The 21,587-nt window shown below is 40.0% G+C and overlaps 1 protein-coding gene across 1 annotated transcript in view; it reads left to right on the top strand.

Annotated features, from left to right (window-relative positions):
* The first annotated feature begins 170 nt into the window (after window positions 1–170).
* LOC147913711 (uncharacterized) overlaps window positions 171–21,587 on the top strand; it is a 27,707-nt gene continuing 6,290 nt past the window's right edge. The window contains exons 1-4 of the mRNA XM_087448832.1: window positions 171–536; window positions 18,799–19,177; window positions 20,724–20,758; window positions 21,431–21,474. Coding sequence (XP_087304958.1) covers window positions 20,727–20,758; window positions 21,431–21,474 — 76 coding nt within the window. The 5' untranslated portion in view covers window positions 171–536; window positions 18,799–19,177; window positions 20,724–20,726. The remainder of the gene's footprint in view (window positions 537–18,798; window positions 19,178–20,723; window positions 20,759–21,430; window positions 21,475–21,587) is intronic.

Below are 21,587 nucleotides of genomic sequence, written 5' to 3'. Positions count from 1 at the left end.
GAACGAATATCTTTTGTCATTGGCTAAAATTAAACGTCACGCCCCCAAACCCCAGGGGTGGGCGGGAGGACGGCTCTGGGGCTCTCTGATTGGCTGGAGAGGCTCTATGGGTGGGAGAAGAGCGGCTGCTGGCGGCTGCGCATGCTCATCTGCGGAAACGCCCTCTCGGCCGTTGGTCGTCCTAACCATTTCCCTGCGCCGTCGTCAGGGGGTTCTCGGGCCGTAGGCTTGCGGCTGGGCGGGTAGCTGGCGCGGTGCCGTCGAGCTGCTGCCTGGCCTCCGCGGCTCTGGTTTGGTGGCGCCCGTTGGCTCGTTGGCCTCGCAGAGCTTCCTCGGTCACTCCCCGGGCTGGCCCCAAGGTGACGGCTGAGGCAGATCATGGCGCCTGGGCTGCCTGGCGCTGGCCTGACCCCTATGCGACTTTTCCGCAACAACATTTTTTTTTTTTGATAAACCAACTCTTTTTGAAGCGCGGTATAGATATGAAAGCGCTCTCCCGGCCTGTAGCTTCTCGGCGTTTCTCCACAGCCCGGGAGGTAGGTTATATCATCAGCCTCATTTCCGAAAAACACATTTTCATCCCAAACTCTGGATCTCTGTGGAAAAACAGCCCAGAATCTTGGAGCTGGAAGAAGCTTAAGTCGTCCATTCTGGGCCTCGCTCTCTTTCCGGGCGTTTTTCTACTGAAGTTCTCTGAACGTCAGGGGAGCCTAGAAGTGTAAAGGGAGAGGTAGCAGCTGGCAGCACACAGCCCTGCACTGATGTTTTACCTGCCTTTGATCTCGCAGATCAGGTCGGTACCGTTAGCATCCCCATTTTACAGGTGAGGAAACTGCGGTGGTGCAGAGTCTAGGTCACTTCCCATGTGAGGTGGCCCCCCCAAATCGACCCCGGCCTGGGGCTCACGGTGTTTTCTGGAAGTGCGGTTGACGGGCACCTCGCGAGTGCTGGGGCAGGAGGAGGGGACAGGGCCCCGGACGAGCTCTGGGACCTGGGCTGGCATGGGGTATAGCCCTGCATCTAGCCCAGTCTTTCCAGTTTTAAAGGGTAAAAAATCGGATTCTTTTTCCTTTATTATCTTTTAAAATGCATTTGTACATTTAAATGAGTTATAAAAGCGTGTCACATATATGTTACAAAGCATGATGATGAAATGGAAACTTGAACCTCAGTACCCACCTTAAGAAGTGGTAATATAGTTAAAGGTTTATATAAAGGGTACTGTGTTTCTGGTAACCACTGTTTTAAATTCTCCTGGCACATTAGCTTAATTAAGCCTCACAACACACCTGTGAGATAAATGCTGTTATACCCATTTTACAGATGAGAAAACTGAGACATAGCCTAAGTTACTTGACAGCGTTGGGTTGAGACCCAGGTAGCTGGCTCCAGAGTCTGTGCTCTACCTCTCACAGCACCTATACAATATCTACCTGTGTAATTCTAACCTAATCCATGCTCCTGTCCCCTCTAGGAGTAACCACTATCATTAATTTAGCGTTTAATCTTCCTTTTCATTGAAAAAAAAATTGCCTCTAAAACAACACACAAACTGGGAGAAAATATTTGCAAATCATATATTTCATAAGAGACTTGTATCTAGAATATATAGAAGGCTCTTACAACTCAATAGTAAAAAGACAAATAGCCCAACTAAAAAAGGAGCAAAGGTGACAACACCAAATGCTGATGAAGGTGTGGAGCAGCAGGAACTCGCACTGCTGATGAGAATGCAGAATCAGAGCCACTTTGGAAGACAGTTTAGCAGTTTCTTACAAAACTAGATACACTTTACCATATAATACAGAAATCACGCTCTGTGGTATTACCCAAATGAGTTGAAAACTTATGTCCACACAAAAATATGCATATGGATGTTTAGAGCAGCTTTATTCATATTGCCAAAACTTGGAAGCAACCAAGAATTCCTTCAGGAGGTGAATGGATAAATAAACTGTGGTACGGAATATTCTTCAGTGCTAGAAAGAAATGAGCTATGAAGCCTAAAAACACGAGGAGCTTGGATGGATATTACTAAGTGAAAGAAGCCAATCTGAAAAGGCTACAATACTGTATGATTCCAGCTATATGACGTACTGGAACAAGGCAAAACTATGGAGACAATAAAAAGATAATTGGTTGCTGGGGGGAAGGAAGGATGAATAGGTGCAGCACACAGGGTTTTTAGGGCAGTGAAACCATTCTGTATGATACTATAATGGTGGATGCATGTCATTATACGCTGTCCAAACCCACAGAGTGAACCCTGATGTAAACTGTGGACTTTGGATGATTACAATGTGTCAATGTAGGTTCATCAATTATAACAAATGTACCACTCTGGTGGGGGGTATTGATAGTGGAGGAGGCTGTGAGTGGTGGGGTACAAGGAGTATATGGAAATTCTCTGTACTCTCCACTCAGTTGTGCTGTGAACCTAAAACTGCTCTAAAAAATAAAGTCTTGGGGCTGGCCCGGTGGCGCAGCGGTTAAGTGCGCGAGCTCTGCTTCGTTGGCCCCAGGGTTCGCAGGTTCAGATCCCAGGCGCGCACCAATGCACCGCTTAAGCCATGCTGTGGCGGCGTCCCATATGAAGTGGAGAAAGATGGGCACAGATGTTAGCCCAGGGCCAGTCTTCCTCAGCAAAAAAGAGGAGGATTGGCATCGGATGTTAGCTCAGGGCTAGTCCTCACACACAAACAAAATAAAGTCTTTTTTTTTTTTTTATGGGCAAAAGATTTGAATAGCTATTTCTCCAAAGAAGATATACAAATGACCAATAAGTACATAAAAAGACACTCAACATCATTAGTCATTATGCAAATCAAAACTGTAGCAAGATACCATTTCTCAGCCAATAGAATGCCTAGAATGAAAAAGACAGACAATTGTTAGTGATGGCGAGGATGTGGAGAAATCTGAACCCTCATACATTGCGGGTGGTGATGTTAAATGGTGCATTCACTTTGGAAAATAGTCTGACAGTTTCTTAAAAACTTAAACATAGACTTAACTATACGATCCAGCAATTCCAATATCTACCCAGGAACATGAAAACATTTGTCCAAACAAAGACTTGTATGCAAATGTTCATAGCAGCATTATTTACAATAGCCAAAAAATAGAAACAACCCAAAAGCCCATCAACTGGATGGACAAAAAAAAAAGTAGAGAAACAAAATGTGGTATATCTATGCAATGGAATACTCTTCATCGATGATGAACCTTGAAAACATTATGCTAAGTGAAAGAAGCTACACGCAAAACAACACATATTGTATGATTCCATTTGTATGAAGGGTTCAGAAAAGGCAAATCTACAGAGACAGAAAGTAGGTTAGTGGTTGTCAGAGGCTGGAAGCGGAAATGAGGAGTGGACCTAGCATGACGTTTCTGTCTAGGCTAATGGAAATGCTCTAAAATTAGTTTGTGGTGATAGTGTACAACTTTGTAAATATACTAAAATTCATTGAATTGTACACTTAACATGGGTAAAGGATAAATTTTATGACAGGTAAATTATATCTCTACAAAGCTGTTGGAAAAAAAATGGTCTCCAGTGATTTTTCAAATGTGTAAAGTACAATGTATTTTAATCATGCCTTCTTGCTCTTATCACCTTAAAAAAGGAAAAAACTCCTATTTGTCCTTATTAAAAACAATGATTTTAGAAAATCAGGAAAGAACGGCACAGTACAGAAAATAAATAGCCTCCATCGAATTAGAGGCAATGTAGAATATAGTGAAAAGAATTTAGATGGTCTCTGATACCAGTTACTAGCTGTGTATCAAGTTACCTTTCCTCTGTGAACTTTGGTTTCTACATCTGTAAAATGGGGATAATGATGGCATCACACAAGGTTGTGAGGATTAAATGAGATAATGTATATAATAAGTGCCTAGAAGAGTGTCTGCTGCACACAGATGTTTGATAAATGTGTTTTCCTTTCCTTTGTCTACTAATCAGATTATGAGAATCCTTTTAACTTTCTTTAGCCTCAATCCCTATAACACATTACAAAGAGTAGATCCTAGTGACCAAGAGCCAGTGAAGAGTGGCAGTCTTGTTGAGGGAGGAGGGTTGGAGTGCATCTAGGTGATTTTCTTGATGTTGTGTTTGTATTTTAAGCTCCCCACTTTTTACTTACATTGTATGTTATGGATTAATACAGAGATTTTTAAAAGTGCATTTATTCACATTTTACCCAAGATTATGAAAATGTCCATTTCTGTAGCAAGGAATATTATTTTTTTTGGTGGGTGATGTTGATATAGATATGGGCTAAGGGCTAACCACTCCCCCAACCCCCTCTTGTCGCTGTCCTTGGTGCCTAGAGAATATTAAATTGGGTTGAATTGAAGCCCTAAGCATTTAAGAAACTTGTGCACTTGGTTGTGGAGTGAGAAACTAGATCCCAGGATTTCTTATCCTGGTTCACTCCCTCTTATCCCTTCTTCCACTCCCGCCCTCCTCTCACCCCACTTGTGGCCTTGATTTAAAGTTCTTCTGTCTAAGATGGTCAACATCTATTTGCGTTCTACTTCCCTGAGATCGCCTTAGAATTAGAGATAAAAGTAGAGAATCTTTTGGGTTCCGGTGGCATATGGGATCATGAGATCCCAAGATGGAAGCAAAAGCAAGGAGGAAGTATCAGGAACTGGAAACACACCCATCAGGGCCCAGATACACAGCCACACATTGTACTCGGCCTTTTATTTCTGGCTCCTATAGGGAAGAGAGAAGTGGCTTATATCATTTTCCATAGATTCTACTATCTATTTTAAATTAAGCTTTTAAGATAATTATAGAGTCACATGTATAAAATAGAGAGGTCAGGTGTACCTTTACCCAAGGGTAACATATTGTAAAGCTATGTAGTACAATATCACAACCAGGATACTGACGTTGCTATAATCAAGATACAGAACATTTCCATCACCACAAAGATCCCTCATGTTTTCTTTCTTTCTCCCCCTCCTTAGTCCCTGATAAGGGGACTCCATTTCTATAATTTTGTCATTTCAAGAATGTTATATAAATGCAATCATACAGTATGTAACCTTTTGGATAGGCTTTTTCCCCCCACTCAGCATAATTCCCTTAGGATTCATCCAGGTTGTTATATGTATCAATAGTTTATTCCTTTTTATTCTGAATCATATTTCATGGTATGGATGTACCACAGTTTGTTTAACCATTCACCCTTTTAAGGACATCTGAGTTGTTTCCAATTTTTAGCTATTATGAATACAACTACTATAAACATTTGTGTACAGCTTTTATGTTAACATAAGTCTTCATTTCTCTAGTATAAATGCCCAGGAGTGCAATTGCTGGGTCATATGTTTGTTGCGTATTTAGTTGTTTAAGAAACTATCAAATTGTTTTCCAGAGTGACTGTCCCATTTTACATTCCCATTAGTAATGTATGAGTGAGATTCAGTTTCTCCACATCCTCTTCTGCATTTGTTGCAGCACCTTTTTTACCCATTCTGATAGATGTGTAGGGATATCTCATTGTTGTTTTAATTTGCATTTCCTATTGGCTAGTGATGTTAAACGTCCTTTCACAGGCTTATTTTCCATCTTATATTCTCTCTAGTGAAATGTCTTTTCAAGTCTTTTGCTCATTTTCTAATTAGATTGTTTACCTATGGAGTTTTGAGAGTTCTTTATATATTCTAGATACTAGTCCTTTGTCAGATATGTGGTTTGCAGATATTTTCTCCTACTCTGTAGCTGTCTTTTTTCTTTTCAACAGGGCCTTTCACACAGCAAAAGTGTTTGATTTTGATGAAAGCCAGTTTATCAGATTTTTTTCCTGTTATGGATTGTGCTTTTTGCCCTTTGCCTAGCCCTAGGTCCAGAAGATTTTCTGATTTTTTTCCTAAAAGTTTTATGTTTTACATTTAAGTATGTAGTCCATTTTGAGTTAATTTTTGTATAAGGTGTTAGATTTAGGTTAAGTTTTTTGTTTTTTTTTGTCTATGGATGTCTGATTACTACAGAATCATTTGTTGAAAAGCCAGCTTCCTTCCCTTGAATTGCTTTTGCACTTTTATCAAAAGTCAGTTGAGGTGGCGGGCCTGGTGGCGCAGCGGTTAAGTGCACACGCTCCACTGCAGCAGCCCGAGGGTTCACAGGTTTGGATCCTGGGTGCGCACTGATGCACCGCTTGTCAAGCCATGCTGTGGAGGCATTCCATATAAAGTAGAGGAAGATGGGCACGGATGTTAGCCCAGGGCCAATCTTCCTTGGCAAAAAGAGGAGGATTGGCATCAGATGTTAGCTCAGGGCTGATCCTCCTCACAAAAAAAAAAAAAAAAAGAAAAAGAAGAAGTCAGTTGAACATGTTAGTTCCTTCATCTGAGAATTTTTTTGATTTCCCCAAGGATTCCTGAAGGATATTTTCATTGGATACGGGATTCTGGGTTGACAGTTCAACACTTGAACAATGTTGTGTCACTTCCTTCTGGCCTCGATGGCTTCTGATGAAAAATCAGCTGTCATTTGAATTGATTTTCCCTTATAGGAAAGGTCGTGTTTTTCTTTGGCTACTCTCAAGATTTCTTCTTTTCTTTAGTTTTTAGAAATTTGACTATGCTGTGTCTTGATGTGGACTTGTTTGGATTTGTCTTTTTTGGATTTGCTCAGCTTCTTGGATCTGTTATTTTATGCCTTTTACCAAATTTGGAAAGTTTTCTTTGAGTATTTGTTCAGCCCTGCCTTTTTTCTCCTCTCCTTTCAAGACTCTGATGACACGATGCTTGATCTTTTAAATAGTCCCACAGGTCCCCGAGGCTCTGTTCATTTTTTCCTCAGTCTGTTTTCTTTTGTTCAGATTGGGTAATTTCTGCTGTTCTATTTTCTGGTTCATGGGTTATTTCCTTTCCTTTCTACTTTTGAACCCATTCACTGAGCTTTTTATTTCAGTTATTGTTCTAAAATTTCCATTTGGTTTTTCCTTATATTTAGTGTTTTCTTTGCTGAGACTCTGTTTTTGATTTTGTTTCAAGCATGTTCATATAATTGCTTGTTGAAGCATTTTTATAATGGCTGCTTTAAAATCTTTGTCAGATAATTCTACCATCTCTATTGTCTGCTGTTGGTACCTAGTAATTGTCTTTTTTTCATTCAGTTTAAGATGTTCCTTGGTTTTGGTATGATGAATGATTTCTTATTGAAACCTGGACATTTTGGGTATTATGTTATGAGACCCTGGATCTTATTTAAACTTTCTCTTTTAGCTGGCTTCCTTTTACAGCACTCCAGCAGGGGAAGTGGAAGAGCTTCCTTGTTACTGCAAGCGGGGGTTGAAGTCCAGGTTCCCCACTCAGCCTCAGTTGACACTAAGGGCTGGGGGCCCCTCATGGTAATTAGCAGGAGTGGGAGTGCCTGCTGTCCACTAGTTTTCCCCTAATACCTCTCTGGTTGGCAGAGGCAGGAGTGCCTTATTACTTCTCCTCCTCCCCTGTCTCCACTGACACCATGGGAGGGAGGTTGCCTTTTCACCTATGGTCAAAGGTGAAAGTATTGACTCTCTACTAGATCTCCTCTGATATTCCCCAGTAAGGAGAGGGAGGTGTACCAAGTATGGCCCTTCTGAGCACGGGGCTCTGTGTGACTGCAGAGGTTGCATGCCTGTAAAGCTGGCCCTGAAAATAACTTTATCACTCCAGGTTGCTGCCTGGAGATGGGAGATCTTACAAAGGATGGGCCTAAATCACAGTCGTCAGGAGCAGAGAGTAGTGGATGGGAATCTGGGTCTTTGACCATACCCACTGTGTGAGCGTGGCGTGTATTTCCCAGACATTTCCTGAGTGATGTTCTCTGTCAGCCATTGAGCCAAATACAGAGGACATAGAGAAGAGGGAGACATAGTCTTTACTCTCATAAGCCTTGACAATACGTAAACTCCTGGAATCTGGACAAAATTCTGGATTGGGAATGAGGGGCAACAAGTCCTCAAGAATTATTTATGAATCATTTCCCATCAGTTTGATGAGTAGAGGGCTTGGAGTTAAAAAATGTTTTAAGTAACAATAAAGAATTTTGCTGTTTCACTGTTTCTTGCACATTTGAGTTTGTGGACTGAGATTTTTGGGAGGACTGAGATTTTATCTATATCTATATCTATATATCTATATCTATATCTATCTATATCTATATCTATCTATCCTACCATACCTGTTGTGTTGCAACTTATCTTTTGTACTAAATGTCTCCAAGATCATTCTGTCAGGTTTTATAGATCTGCCTCATTTTATTTCTAGAAAGAATTTGTAATATGGATATATCATATTTTAGCTGTTTCCCTATTCATAGATCTAGCTAGTTTCCAACTCTATGCTATTAAAGACAAGAAACATCCTCATTCATGTCTCCTTTATGCCTACTTGGGTGAGTGTTTCTCTGGAATAGATAACTAGAAGTAGAATTGCTGAAGCAAAATGTATGTACATTTCTAAAAGATATTGCCAAATTGCCCTCTCACTGGTGATTGAAAGTACTGGTTTCTCACACCCACTTGAACATTTAATATTATCAGTTTCAAATTTTTGCCAATTTAAAGGGAGAAAAATAATAGCTCTTTGTTGACTTAATTTTCATGATTACCAATGGAATTGAGCTTCTTTTTATGTGGCCACTTATATTTCTTCGTATTCTTTGCCCATTTTTCTATTTCATTGTCTTTTTGATTTGTAGGAATGCTTTTTTATAGTCTCTATATTAATCCTTTGCCATATGTACTGCAAATACCCCATTTCTTGTCTGTCTTCAGCTTTGTTTATGGCTTTTTCATATAGAAATTTGAATATTTATATAGTATAAGTATTTGTGTCATATTTAAGAAGGTCTCTCCTACCCTAAGGTTACAAACATATTCTTGTTTTAATATTTTGATTTTTTTAAAGCATTTACCATTTTACATTAACCCATATAGATTTTGTGCATTTGAATGTTGTAAATAGGAATCAAACTTTTTTTTCTAAATGGATAATCAGTTATCCTAACACCTTTTCTCACACAATCAAAATATGTCCTTATCGTATTCTAAGGACCTAAAAACACATGGGTCAATTTCTGTTCCATTGAGTTGTCTATTTTTGTCACACAATTTTACCACACAATTTTAATTGCTAATGGTTTAGGTATAAGTTGACAACCCTAGAATGAGTCTTATTTTTCCAATATTTTTGGAAATTTTGTGCATTTTAAAAACTGCATTATTTTTAAAATCAGCTTGTCATTTAAAAAACAATCTCATCAGGATTTTGATTGAGATTGTGTTGAAGATAGAAATGACATCTTTCTACTGATGAGTCTTCCAAAGAGGGAACATAGCATGTTTTACACATAGCATGTGCATGTATATTCAGACCGTAACAGAGGAATAAGACCTCTGAATCAGGAACAGAGCATTTATTACTCACAGAGCATCTTGTACCTGTTCCGCACACGAATTTTATTTTCTGCTGTGTCTAGTCTGCTGTTAAACCCATCCAGTGAGTTCTTAATGTCAGATACTGTATTTTGTATTCTAGAATGTCTATTTTATCTATTGCTGTGAACAAATTACCTCAAAACTAAGCAGCTTAAAACAACAAACATTTATTATCTCACAGTTTCTGTGGGCCAGGAGTCCAGGTGATTTGATTATTTGAGTGCCCCTGGCTCATGGTCCCCCATGAGGTGGCAGTCAAACAGTCAGCTGGTGCTGTGATCTCACTGAAGGGCGAACTGGGGTAGGGGAGGAGAGTGCAATGCAGGGGTGATGGTGGTGTCACATGGTATCCACGTTCAAGCTCACTCACGTGATTGTTGGCAGGCCTTGATCCCTCTTCAAGCGTGTCGCCCCACAAGGTTGCCTCATTATATAGCAACTGTTTTCCTGCATGGCAAGTGTTCAGAGAGTGAGAGTGAGAATCCAAGATGGAAGCCACTATCTTTTTGTAATATTATTTTGGAAGTGACATCTCACTTCTACCAAATTTGTTCTTTAGAAGTGAGTCAGTAAATGCAGACCACACTCAAAAGGAGGGCATTCCACAGGGCATGAATACTAGGAAGTGGGGAATATTGGGGCTGCTAACACCAATATTTAGATTATCCCCGAGTTAGCTTTGACTATTTAATCTCTTAACTATCAGGTAATTTTTCCTGCTTCTTTACAAGTTTAGTAACTTTTTATTGTAAGCTATACAACATGGATATGTTGTGCATTACATTAATTTTCTAAAGGAATAGTAAGTTTTGTTTTGGCAGGCTTTGAGGCTTGAATTTAGGCTTGAATCAGTTGGAACTCTTTTAGTTTTGCCCAGACTTCTAGGTGTAGTCCTTACTCCTAGGGTGGTGCTTTTCTGGAATCTCAACTGAATGCAGGGATTGTGCACCAAGATCTCTTTACTCTGGCCAGGCCCAATCTCCAGTGTCATTCTAGCACTGGGGAATTCGGAATTTCCCTCTCAGCTCTCAGCTCCCAGCTCCCAGAAACTATTATCTGCTGGGCTGTCTTATCTGCTCAACCTAGTGGTTGGCTGGGAACTTGAGGAGCATCTTTATGCAGATCTTTCAGGCTCCTTGCCTGTGATTGCCTTCACTTTGATTCCCTGCCTCTCAAATCCCAGTTGCACTAGCAGCCCCTGAACTCTAATCACTGCCTCCTGTACCCAATAAGAGTGCTGCTCTCTGTCCTGGCTTCACCTCTCCAGGCCACACTTAGGAAAATATCCTCAGGAGAAAACCTGGGTGAATGTAGGGCTCACCTCTCAAGAATCACAGGCCTGCGTTGGTTCCTCTTCATGCCTATAAATAGTTGTTGTTGTACATATTTTGTTCTTTTACGTTTGTTTATTGCGGGAGTGTAAATCCAATACCAGCTACTTCCTCATGGCTGAAACTTGAAGTCCTCAAAGGGCCTAAGTGTAATGGAAAGCCAACATTTCACCAGCTATATTTTTATTTCCACTATAGCTAATTGTTTCTTCTCCCCAAAAGACAATTCACACTTGATGGGTACCATATCCTCTTTTATATTTTTGAGGATTTTGATTATATTTACTTAAAAGTCTCCTTTGCTTTTCTCTATTAACTCTTTTCCTTAGTCATTAGTTCTTTTGTTTGTTGTACAGTTTGGTGCCTCTCTTTCTGAATGTTGGTTTTCTTCAAAAGTTTGGTGAGTTCTGGCTAAATGCTCAGGTCTGTATTTGAGATTCTCTGCTGAACTCTCCTTGAATGCTTTTATTTACTGTGGAGTGCCATTAGTCTATGCAGGGTCATGATAAGACATTGCTAGGCAAGGTTATTTGTGGTTAGACTTTGGGGTACTGAGGCTCCCCATTCCTGCTCTGTGTTACCAGTCATCTAGCACTTCTCTGGCCAAGGAGTTTCACCTTCATTGCTCTCACCTGGTGGTTGATGCATCTGTTTTTGTCTCCTGGCACAGGTGGGGAAAGGGGAAGTCAGTCATCTTTTTGCTTCATGTGAATCCCCCAACCAATCATCCTGAGAGGGTTCTCTCCTGCTCCCCAGATGTCACCTAGATGATCACTCAGAGACAGTCAGAGACCCTCCATCTTTCACAGTGATGCTCTCCTGTCTGCATTTTGTGCATTGGTTTCCTCTGGCAACCTCATCCTGTCTGCCTTCCATTTTAGAGGGATTCCTTTTATTCTGGTTCAACAGGGCACCACTTTTTGTTTTCCAGTACTATTATGGATTTATTTATTTTTTATTTTTTTTAAGATTTAATTAATTTATTTATTTTTCCCCCAAAGCCCCAGTAGATAGTTGTATGTCATAGCTGCACATCCCTCTAGTTGCTGTATGTGGGACACGGCCTCAGCATGGCCGGAGAAGCAATGTGTCGATGCGTGCCCCCAGGATCCGAACCCAGCCCGCCAGCAGCGGAGCGCGCGCACTTAACCACTAAGCCACGGGGCCGGCCCTATTATGGATTTATTTTAAGATCTACTTTCTTTTATCTTGTGGTTTGAGGTAGGAGAGAATCAGTGTACCGAGGTGGCAGTCTGACATCTGGACTCAGTGGCTCCTGAGAACCGTTCTGTTGTCCTGACACTGAAAGCTGGCTTGGCTCAGCATGGAATTCTTGAGTCACAATCATTTCCCCTCAGAAGTCTGTAGAACATTATTCCATTGTCCTCTGACATTTAATGTTTCATGTGGTAATTCTGATGCCATTCTGATTCTATATTCTTTTTAGGTGACCTAGTCTCTCTCTTTTTTTTTTTTTTTTGGCTGAGGAATATTGGCCCTGAGCTAACACCTGTGCCCATCTTCCTCTATCTTGTATGTGGGATGCTACCACAGCATGGCCAGATAAGCGGTGCGTAGGTCCGCACCCAGGATCCGAACCTGCGAACACCAGGCCACTGAAGCAGAGTGCGTGAACTTAACCACTATGCCACTGGGCCAGTCCCAACCTGTTCTTTTTTTTTTTTCCCTGCCTTAATGCTTTCTTTATTCTTAAAATTAAAAAAATCTCACCTGGCTATGTATACATATGGAACGCTTTGTGTTACTTTTGCCTCATTACGTTAACTTAAAAGCATGTGATTTGTTTCAAGGAACATTTTTCTTTTATTTCTTTTATTGCTTCTCCCACAACTCTCTTCCTCCTGGTATTCTTTTATTTTTTATTTTTGCAGGTCTTTTTATTTCCCTTAAACAGATAATATCCGACCTGATTTTTTAACTTAAGAATAACTCACTCATTAACAATGTACATCATTAATGTACATCAGAAGATATTTTTTATTGATGTTTTAATAGTTTTTTTAACATTGTGAAATTTTGGGTTGTACATTTTTGTTTGTCCATCACCATATATATGACTCCCTTCACCCCTTGTGCCCACCCCCCACCCCCATGGCCCCTGGTAACCACAATACAGTTTTCTCTGTCCATGTGTTGGTTTATATTCCATGTATGAGTGAGATCATACAGTGTTTGTCTTTCTCCTTCTGGCTTATTTCACTTAACATAAAACCCTCCAGGCCCATCCATGTTGTTGCAAATGGGACAATTTTGTCTTTTTTTATGGCCGAATAGTATTCCATTGTATATGTATACCACATTTTCTTAATCCAGTTGGCAGTCGAGAGACACTTAGGTTGCTTCCACTTCTTGGTTATGGTGAATAATGCTGCAATGAACACAGGGGTGCATAAGCCTCTTTGGATTGTTGATTTCAGGTTCGTTGGATAGATTCCCAGTAGTGGGATGGCTGGGTCATAGGGCATCTCTATTTTTAATTCTTTGAGGAATCTTCATACCATTTTCCATAGAGGCTGCACCAGTTTGCATTTACACCAGCTGTGTATGAGGGTTCCTGTTTCTCCACATCCTCTCCAACACTTGTTGTTTTTTGTCTTGGTGATTATAGCCATTCTAATGGGCATGAGGTGATATCTCAGTGTTGTTTTGATTTGCATTTCCCTGATGATTAGTGATGTTGAACATCTTTTCATGTGCCTATTGGCCATCTGTATATCTCCTCCTGGTATTCTTTTATATATCTATTCAGTCTTCTAGGTTTGTCCTCCGTATCACTCATCTTTTCTCTCAACATTTCTATTGTTTATCTTTTGCTTCTGTATTCTGGGAGAATTTCTGTGTCTTCTCTTTTAATTCACTCAGTTATTTGCAGTATCCAACTTGCTATTCACTGTTTCCATTCCGTTTTAAAATTTAGTTATTGTCCTATATCTGGCTGTATTTTTATTACTGCCTGCTCCAGTTTCATAAATAGAATGTCTTCTTGAATATTGTTGGGAATATAAAATAGAACGTTTCTAGTTTTCTTCTTCTTCTTCTTTTTTTTTTGTAACTGTTACATAGGAGACCATTGCTCTGAATCATCATGCTGAATTCCTCCTTTTGGACCGCCATGGCTTTTCACAGGCCTTTTCTGTTTCTTCTCCTTACAAAGAATATCTATGTTTGTTCTATATTGGGAGTTGAGGTGGGTTCTTTTAGGGATTATGTGAATACCTGTTTAAATGTTTAAAGAATGTTTAAAATGTTTGAAGTCTGGAGAAAGAGAAAATAAAAGAGTTCATATAGTTTTACTCTTTTTTAAAAAACAGCTTTACTGATGTATAATTGACATACAACCAACTGCACGTGTTTAATGTGTACAGTTTGATAAGTTTTAACATATTATACACCTGTGAAGTCATCACCACAATTAAGAGAATGCACATATCTATCACCCCTAAAACCTTTCTCATGCACCTTTGTAATCCCTCCATCCCTTCTCTCCCTACTGCACCCCCATCCCCAGGCAACCACTGATCTGCTTTTTGTCACTAAAATTTATTTGCATTTTGTAAAATTTTATGTAAATGGAATTATACAGTGTGTATTATTCTTTGTTTGGCTTCTTTCACTCAGCAAGATTATTTTGAGATTCATCCTTATTGTTACCGATATCAATAGTTCATTCCTTTTATTGCTGAGTATATTCCATTATAATGATATACCACAGTTTATTTATTCACCTGTTCATGGTCATTTAGGTTGTTTCTAGTTTTTGGCTATTAAAAATAAAGTTGTGGGTTGGCCCTGTGGGGTAGCGGTTAAGTGCGCGTGCTCCACTGCTGGTGGCCAGGGTTCAGATCCTGGGCGTGCGCTGATGCACCGCTTGTCAGGCCATGCTGTGGCGGCATCCCATATAAAGTGGAGGAAGATGGGCACAGATGTTAGCCCAGGGCCAGTCTTCCTCAGCAAAAAAGGAGGATTGGCATGGATGTTAGCTCAGGGCTGATCTTCCTCACACACAAAAAAATAAAAAAAATAAAGTTGTTATGAATATTTGTGTACAAGTCTTTGTATGGAATATGCTTTCTTTCTCCAGTAAATACCTAGAGTGGAATGGCTAGTTAATGGGGTAGGTATATAGTTTTATTTTTAAAGAAACTTCCAAACTTTAAGAAGTAGTTTTATCATTTTAAATTCCCATCAGCAGTGGTTGAGAGTTTCAGTTATCCCCCTTCTCAGCAGTGTTTAGTATGGTCAGCCTTTTTAAATTTGAGACAGTCTAATAGATGTGTAGTAATATCTTATGGTTTTAATTTGCATTTCCCTAATGACCAAGGATGTTGAGTCTCTTTTCATGTGCTTGTTTGCCATCCGTTTATCTTCTTTGATGGAGTATCTGTTCAAGTCTTTACGCATTTTAAAAATTACATTGTTGGGGCCGGCCCCGTGGCTTAGCGGTTAAGTGCGTGCGCTCCGATGCAGGCGGCCCGGGTTCGGATCCCGGGCGCGCACAGACGCGCTGCTTCTCCGGCCATGCTGAGGCCACATCCCACGTACAGCAACTAGAAGAATGTGCAACTACGACATACAACTATCTACTGGGGCTTTGGGGGAAAAATAAATAAATAAATAAAATTATAAAAAAAATTACGTTGTTGTGTTATTATTATTGAGTTTTGAGAGTACTTTATATATTTTAGGCAAATTGTTTATTAGATATATAATTTGCAAATGTTTTCTTCTAGTCTGTGGCTTATCTTTCTATTCTTTTAGCAGTGTCTTTAGAAGAACAGAAGATTTTAATTTTGATGAATTCCAATGGGTCAATTTTTTTCTCTTATGGGTCATGATTTAGGTGTTATATTTGAGATATCTTGGCCTAATCCGTGGTCACAAAGATTTTCTCCTATGTTTTCTTCTAGAAGTTTTATGGTTTTAGGTTTTACACTTAGGTCTATGATCAATTTTGAGTTACTTTTTGTATATGCTGAGAGATAGGAATTGAAGTCTATTGTTTTCTATATGAATATCTAATTATTCGAGGACCATTTATTGGAAAGACTATATTTCCTCCACTGAATCGTATTTTCACCTTTGTCTAAAATCAATTAACAATATATAGGTCTATATCTAGATTCTATTCTGTTCCATCTATCTTGATATCAACAATCTCATACTGTCTTGATTACTGTCCAACTTTGCTTTTTTCAAAATTGTTTGGCTATTCTAGGTCCTTGGCGTTTCCATATGAACTTTAGAAATAGCATATTGATTTCAACAACAATATTTACTGGAATTTTTGTTGCAATTACACTGAATATATAGATCGATTTGAGAGTGGAATTGACATCTTAACAATGTTAAATCTTCTGATCCATGACCATGGAATATCTCTTCATTTATTTAGATCTTGTTTAATTTCTCTCAGCAATGTTTTATAGTTTGTAGTGTACAATCTTGCACACCTCTTTTGTCGGATTTTCCTCTAAGTATTTCATATTTTTGATGCTATTATAAATGGTATTTTTAAAACTTTCAATTCCCAATTTTTCATTGCTTTTATATAGAAATATAATTGATTTTTTAATATTTATTTTTTAGAGTGGTTTTAGCTTCACAGCAAATAGAATTGATTTTTATATATTGATCTTGTTGTCCTTCAAACTTACTATACTCTGGTAGCTCTTTGGATGATCTCATAGGATTTTATATACAATCATGTTGTCTGCAAATAAAGACAATTTTACTTCTCCCTTTCCAATTGGTTTCCTTTTACTTCTCTTTCTTGACTTAGTTCACTGTCTAAAACTTCCAGTACAAGGTTGTATAGAAGGGATGAGGGCAAACATCCTTACCTTATTCCTCAATTTAGGGGGAAAGCATTCAGTATTTTACCATTGAGTACATTGTTAGCTCTAGGTTTTTCATAGATGCCCTTCATTAGGTTGAGGATGTTCCCAGCTAGATTTAGTTTGCTCAGAGTTTTTTTCAGAAACAGATGTTGATTTTTTCTAATGTTTTTTATGTATCTATTGAGATAATTGTATAGTTTTTCTTTTTTAGTCTGTTAATATGGTGAATTATATTGTTTGGTTTTTGAATGTTGAACCAACTTTGCATTTCTGAGGATAAACTCCTTTGGTAATGATGTATTGTCGTTTTCTTTTTTTTTTTTAAGTGGTGGAACTATATTTTATTTTGGTATCTGTTTTTCTAAGTTATATACATGAGTATCATATACAATACAGTTATTTTATTATACAGTAAAAAGTTAAGCTGCAATGCACAACACTGTTAATATTACTATAGGTTGCCACATGGTGAATTAGGATATAAAGTAAGGATCCCCCACTTTTTAATTCCTGAATTTGCTTATCTATGCCTTCTCCCCCCCACCCTTTTTTTTTAATGAGGTAACATTGGTTTATAACATTATATAAATTTCAGGTGTACATCATTATATTTCTATTTCTGTGTATACTACATCATGTTCACCACCCAAAGACTAATTACCAGACTAATTACCATATCCATGGGCCCTGTCACCCCTTTTGCCCTCCTTCCTCCCACCTTCCCATCTGAAACCACTAGTCTAATCTCTCTCTCTATGTGTATTATCCTTTTTATATGTTGTTGGTTTCACTTTGATAAGATTTCATTACTAATATTTGTATCTGTGTTTATGAAGGATGTTTATCTGTAGTTTTCTTATGTTATCTTTGTCTGGTTTTGGTATCAGATAATGTTGCCCTAATAGAATGAGTTGGGAAATAATCCCTCTTATTTTTCTAGAAGAGTTTGTGTAGAATTGATATTATTTCTTCTTAAAAGTTTGATAGACTCCACTAGTGAAGCCATATGGGCCTGAAGTTTTCTTCGTAGGAAAGTTAAATAAATTCAATGTTTTTAATAGATATACGGTTATTCAGGTTATATATTTCTTCTTGCATGAGCTTTGGTACTTTGTTTCCTTTAAAGATTTTTTCGATTTTGTCTGTGTTGTCAAATTTACTGGCATAGCATTGTTCATAATATTTCCTTACTATCATTTTAGTATCTATAGCATCTGCATCAATGTCACCTTTATCATTCTTGATATTGATCATCTGTGTCTTATTTCTTTTTTCCTGATCTTTTCTGGCTAGAGGATTATACATTTTGTTGATCTCACAAAGCCAGCTTTTGGTTTTATTGGTTTTGTTCTATTGCTTTTCTGTTTTCTGTTTCATTTATTTCCACTCTGATCTTTTTTATTTTATTTCTTGTTCTTACTATGGGTTTATTTGCTTTTCTATTTCTAGTTTCTTAAGGTAGAAACTGAGGTCATTGATTTGAGACTTTTCTTATTTTCTAAAATAGGTATTTAACTGCTATGAATTTCCCTCTCTGTACTGCTTTAGCTGCATCCTAGGAATTTTGATACTTTTATCATTTTTATTCAGTTCTCATTTTATTCACTTTCCTTTTGATTTTTTTTTCACCCATATGTTATTTAAAGGTGTGTTGTTTAGTTTCCAAATATTTGGGTATTTTCCAGGGATCTTTCTGTTACTGACTTCTAATTTAATTCCACTGTAGTCAAAGAACATACTTGAAATGACTTGAATCTTTTAAAGTTTACTGAGGCTTGTTTTATAGTCGAGAATAAGGTCTGTCTTGGTAAATGTTTCATGTGTTTGTGAAACTAAGGCATTCCTCAGTTTTAACCATCCATAGTTTTTGTAATTATTATTTAGTTATAGTAACTTGAGGATGTTAGAAATTATTGTCTTGATTCAAAAGATGTCTATTTGATGTCTTCAAGCTCCTCAAGGGCAGGCTCTGTGTCCTGTTTACCTTCTATTCCCTCAGCATTATTCTTGGCCCCAAATGGAAGCTCACCAGACACTGGTTGGATGGATTGATGACACTTAGAAGATGTCAGGCTGTGTTTTTGTTTTGGATTCAGAAAATGTGCTTATTGTGTTATGTGACAAGACTGAGTCTTACACCTTTGTGTTTTTATGTCCCTACAGGACTTTGCATAAAGTTTGGGACATTGTAGGTGTTCAGACGGTGTTGATGGCATGAATGGAACTGAAGAGATACCTACAGAGGTGCTGCCTGTGACTGGTGGGGGTTGAAAGCGACCCTGAAGCAAGTGATAAACTACTCTGGCATAGGTTGGAGAGGTTGTCTTGTCATAAAGCCCCCTAAGACATGATGTCACACATAGCCACCACTCTCCTTGTGAAAGGGAGGGGCTGTGAACTGGACTTCCAGATTCAGCTGGGCTCTAGTGCCCTTCTCAGGCTTGGTCCTGGAGCCTGAGGGGAGGTGAGCAGGCTGCCTTGACACTGATATTGTCAAAGGATACTCTACAAATCATTAACGTCATCAGGGTTGGCACATTTGGTAAGCAAGCTCAAAAGGCTGCCCTCAGTAAACCACCCAAGCAGGTGAAAATTATGTTTATGACTCCTAGCCTACCTTTTCTGTATCCTTTCCTACTTGGCATCCCCTTCTCCCCTCTTCTCCTCTCCCTCAGGACTCATTTTCTCTCCTTTCCTCCACTAAACCTCCTCTCAGAAAAAGCCTAATAACTTCACTCATACCAAGTTATAAATGACTAACAAAGCTTACTGTTGAATACATTGCTAGCAGTGTTACCAGAGAAGGTGATTCAGAAGGAAGGTGCTGTAGTGTCCTGCAGAGAGGTGAAGTGAGCCAAGGCCTGAAAATGACCCACTGGATTTGATGACCTAGGAGTATATTGGTGATTTTGGTGAGAGAGATTTCATAGGTTGACAGGTACAGAGACAGACTGAAGTGGGTTGTGGAGTGAGGGAGAGGTGGAGAGGAGTGAAAACATCCATGGTAGACAGCTCTCCCAAGGAGAGTTGTCTGAAGGGTAAGGGACAATTAAGACAGTAGCTGGAGAAGGGATTTGAGTTCAAGGGAGAAGGCTTTTTTTTTTTTTTAATGGAAGAGACAAGCAATGTGTTTAAATGCTGATGGGAAGGAGCCAGAAGAGAAGGAAAGGCTGAATACACAAGTGAGAGAGGGGCCCCTCAAGCACCCAGGTTGTGAGAAGACCAGATGGAATGGAGGGCAGGAGTGGGGCTAGCCTCAGAGTGGGGAGGGAAGCCCCCTCCCCTGAAGAGGAAATGGCCGGTGAAAGCAGAAAAGGGATGGATTTGGTGGCAGAAAGTCAAGGGAACTCTCATCTGATGGTGCCTGTGTTCTTTGCCGAAATTGAGGAAGGCAGAGATGGGGTTGGAGCTTTAAAGAGAGATTCTGAAATAGTCCCTGTGGAGGATGGGAAGCTGACTTGGGAAATGGAGGCTTGGTGGGCCACACTGAGGGTCCAGCTCACATTGGAGACCTTGACTTAACAACGGTGTCAGTTTGTGTGGAATTCTGACAGTGATGGGGGGATTCCAGACACAGAGGGTATTTTGAAGAGGCTAGGGAATCTCCCCCAATACTCCCAAAATTATTCCAAAAGTGCTGAGTAACACAGAAAAAACTTTAAAATATTAGCAGTTTTAAATCATGATTATTTACTATTATAATTAGCCACCTACACCTGGGGACATTTTACACCAAATGTTCAATAGAACTATATCTTTTTCCTTAATCCTATCCCAACCGTCTCTTCCCATCCTGATTCCCTGGACTCTACCTCTCTAGCTCTGAGGGTATTGAAACCATCTTTTGTTTGGGGCTCTGAGGTCTTGGGAGAAATTCCTGAGCATTTTCCAAGCTTCTAGTGCTATCCCACTCCATCCTGAGTCTGACCTCCAGCAGGCCACCCCCGGGCTTAGCCCTGCCAGTGAGGTCCTTGCCATTACCCCAGCCACCTCTGGCCCCTTGGGATCCCTTCAAGCCACGGGGTAGAGGAACACCAGGGTCCTGGGCCCATGTGATGCACTGACTGTGGCCCATCTTCTCTTCTTAGAAAATGGTGTTTGGTCTATGCTGCCAGAGAGAGAGGTAAAGTGTGGTTGGACCCTGTTACCATGCCTGGAATGATCAGAAAGGGGGACCCCTACTTGGGCCCAAGAGGCAGGGAAAATAGGGTTTTCTATTCCCCTTTCCATGACTGTTACGGTGTGTCTGGGTCTCAGGGTTGGGATGGAGGGCCTGGTCCTGGCAGGTGGGACATGCCTGTGTGTGTGTGTAGGCAGGTAGCCACTATCCTGGTAGTGCCAAGACGCTCTGCTTGTCCCGAGGGAGGGGGTCCCAGAAGAGGAGGTTGGGTCATGGGATATTAATTCTAATCTGGTTGTGGGATCTGTCACTCCAGAGTAGAGAGGGCTTTGGAGGGCTGCGGGGGAAGAGCTAATACAGTGCTGAATGAGCAACTAACCTGGACCCATGTAAACACATAAAGGAGGAAAGGAGACAGGAGGGGATCAGGGGGTCCTTGTGTGCTCCAGGCTCCCAGTCTGGCTTTTGAAGTAGGCAGACACACAGTCATGCCAGCCAGTCAGCAGAGAGCCCAGGCTGAGTCCTGTTACAGCTGACGAATTTATTCATCCACAGTGTTGATTGGACACGCCCTGGTGGAGTAGGTCCTGGGGCTCAGATTGGGGAGGAAAGCCAGGACCACCGGTGAGGGCACGGGAGACCCCAGCCTCCCACTCAGCTCTGCTTTCCTTCCAGGCTCTACAAGACCCTGTATGTAGTACAGATCTCCCTTCTTGCAGGTAAGGGCCTGGGTGCTGGAGTGAGTTGGGGATGAAACTGGTTCTCCCCTCAGAGCTACCCCAGTCTCTAGGTGCCACCAGGGCTCCCAGAGGCCCCCTCCTGAGGTTGCCAT

The sequence above is a fragment of the Ceratotherium simum genome, chromosome 25, assembly GCF_057802395.1.
Source record: "Ceratotherium simum simum isolate JZ-2026a chromosome 25, ASM5780239v1, whole genome shotgun sequence".
NCBI lineage: Eukaryota > Metazoa > Chordata > Mammalia > Perissodactyla > Rhinocerotidae > Ceratotherium > Ceratotherium simum.
Note: the sequence above shows the minus strand (reverse complement) of the source record. Positions and strands in the feature narration are given on the sequence as shown.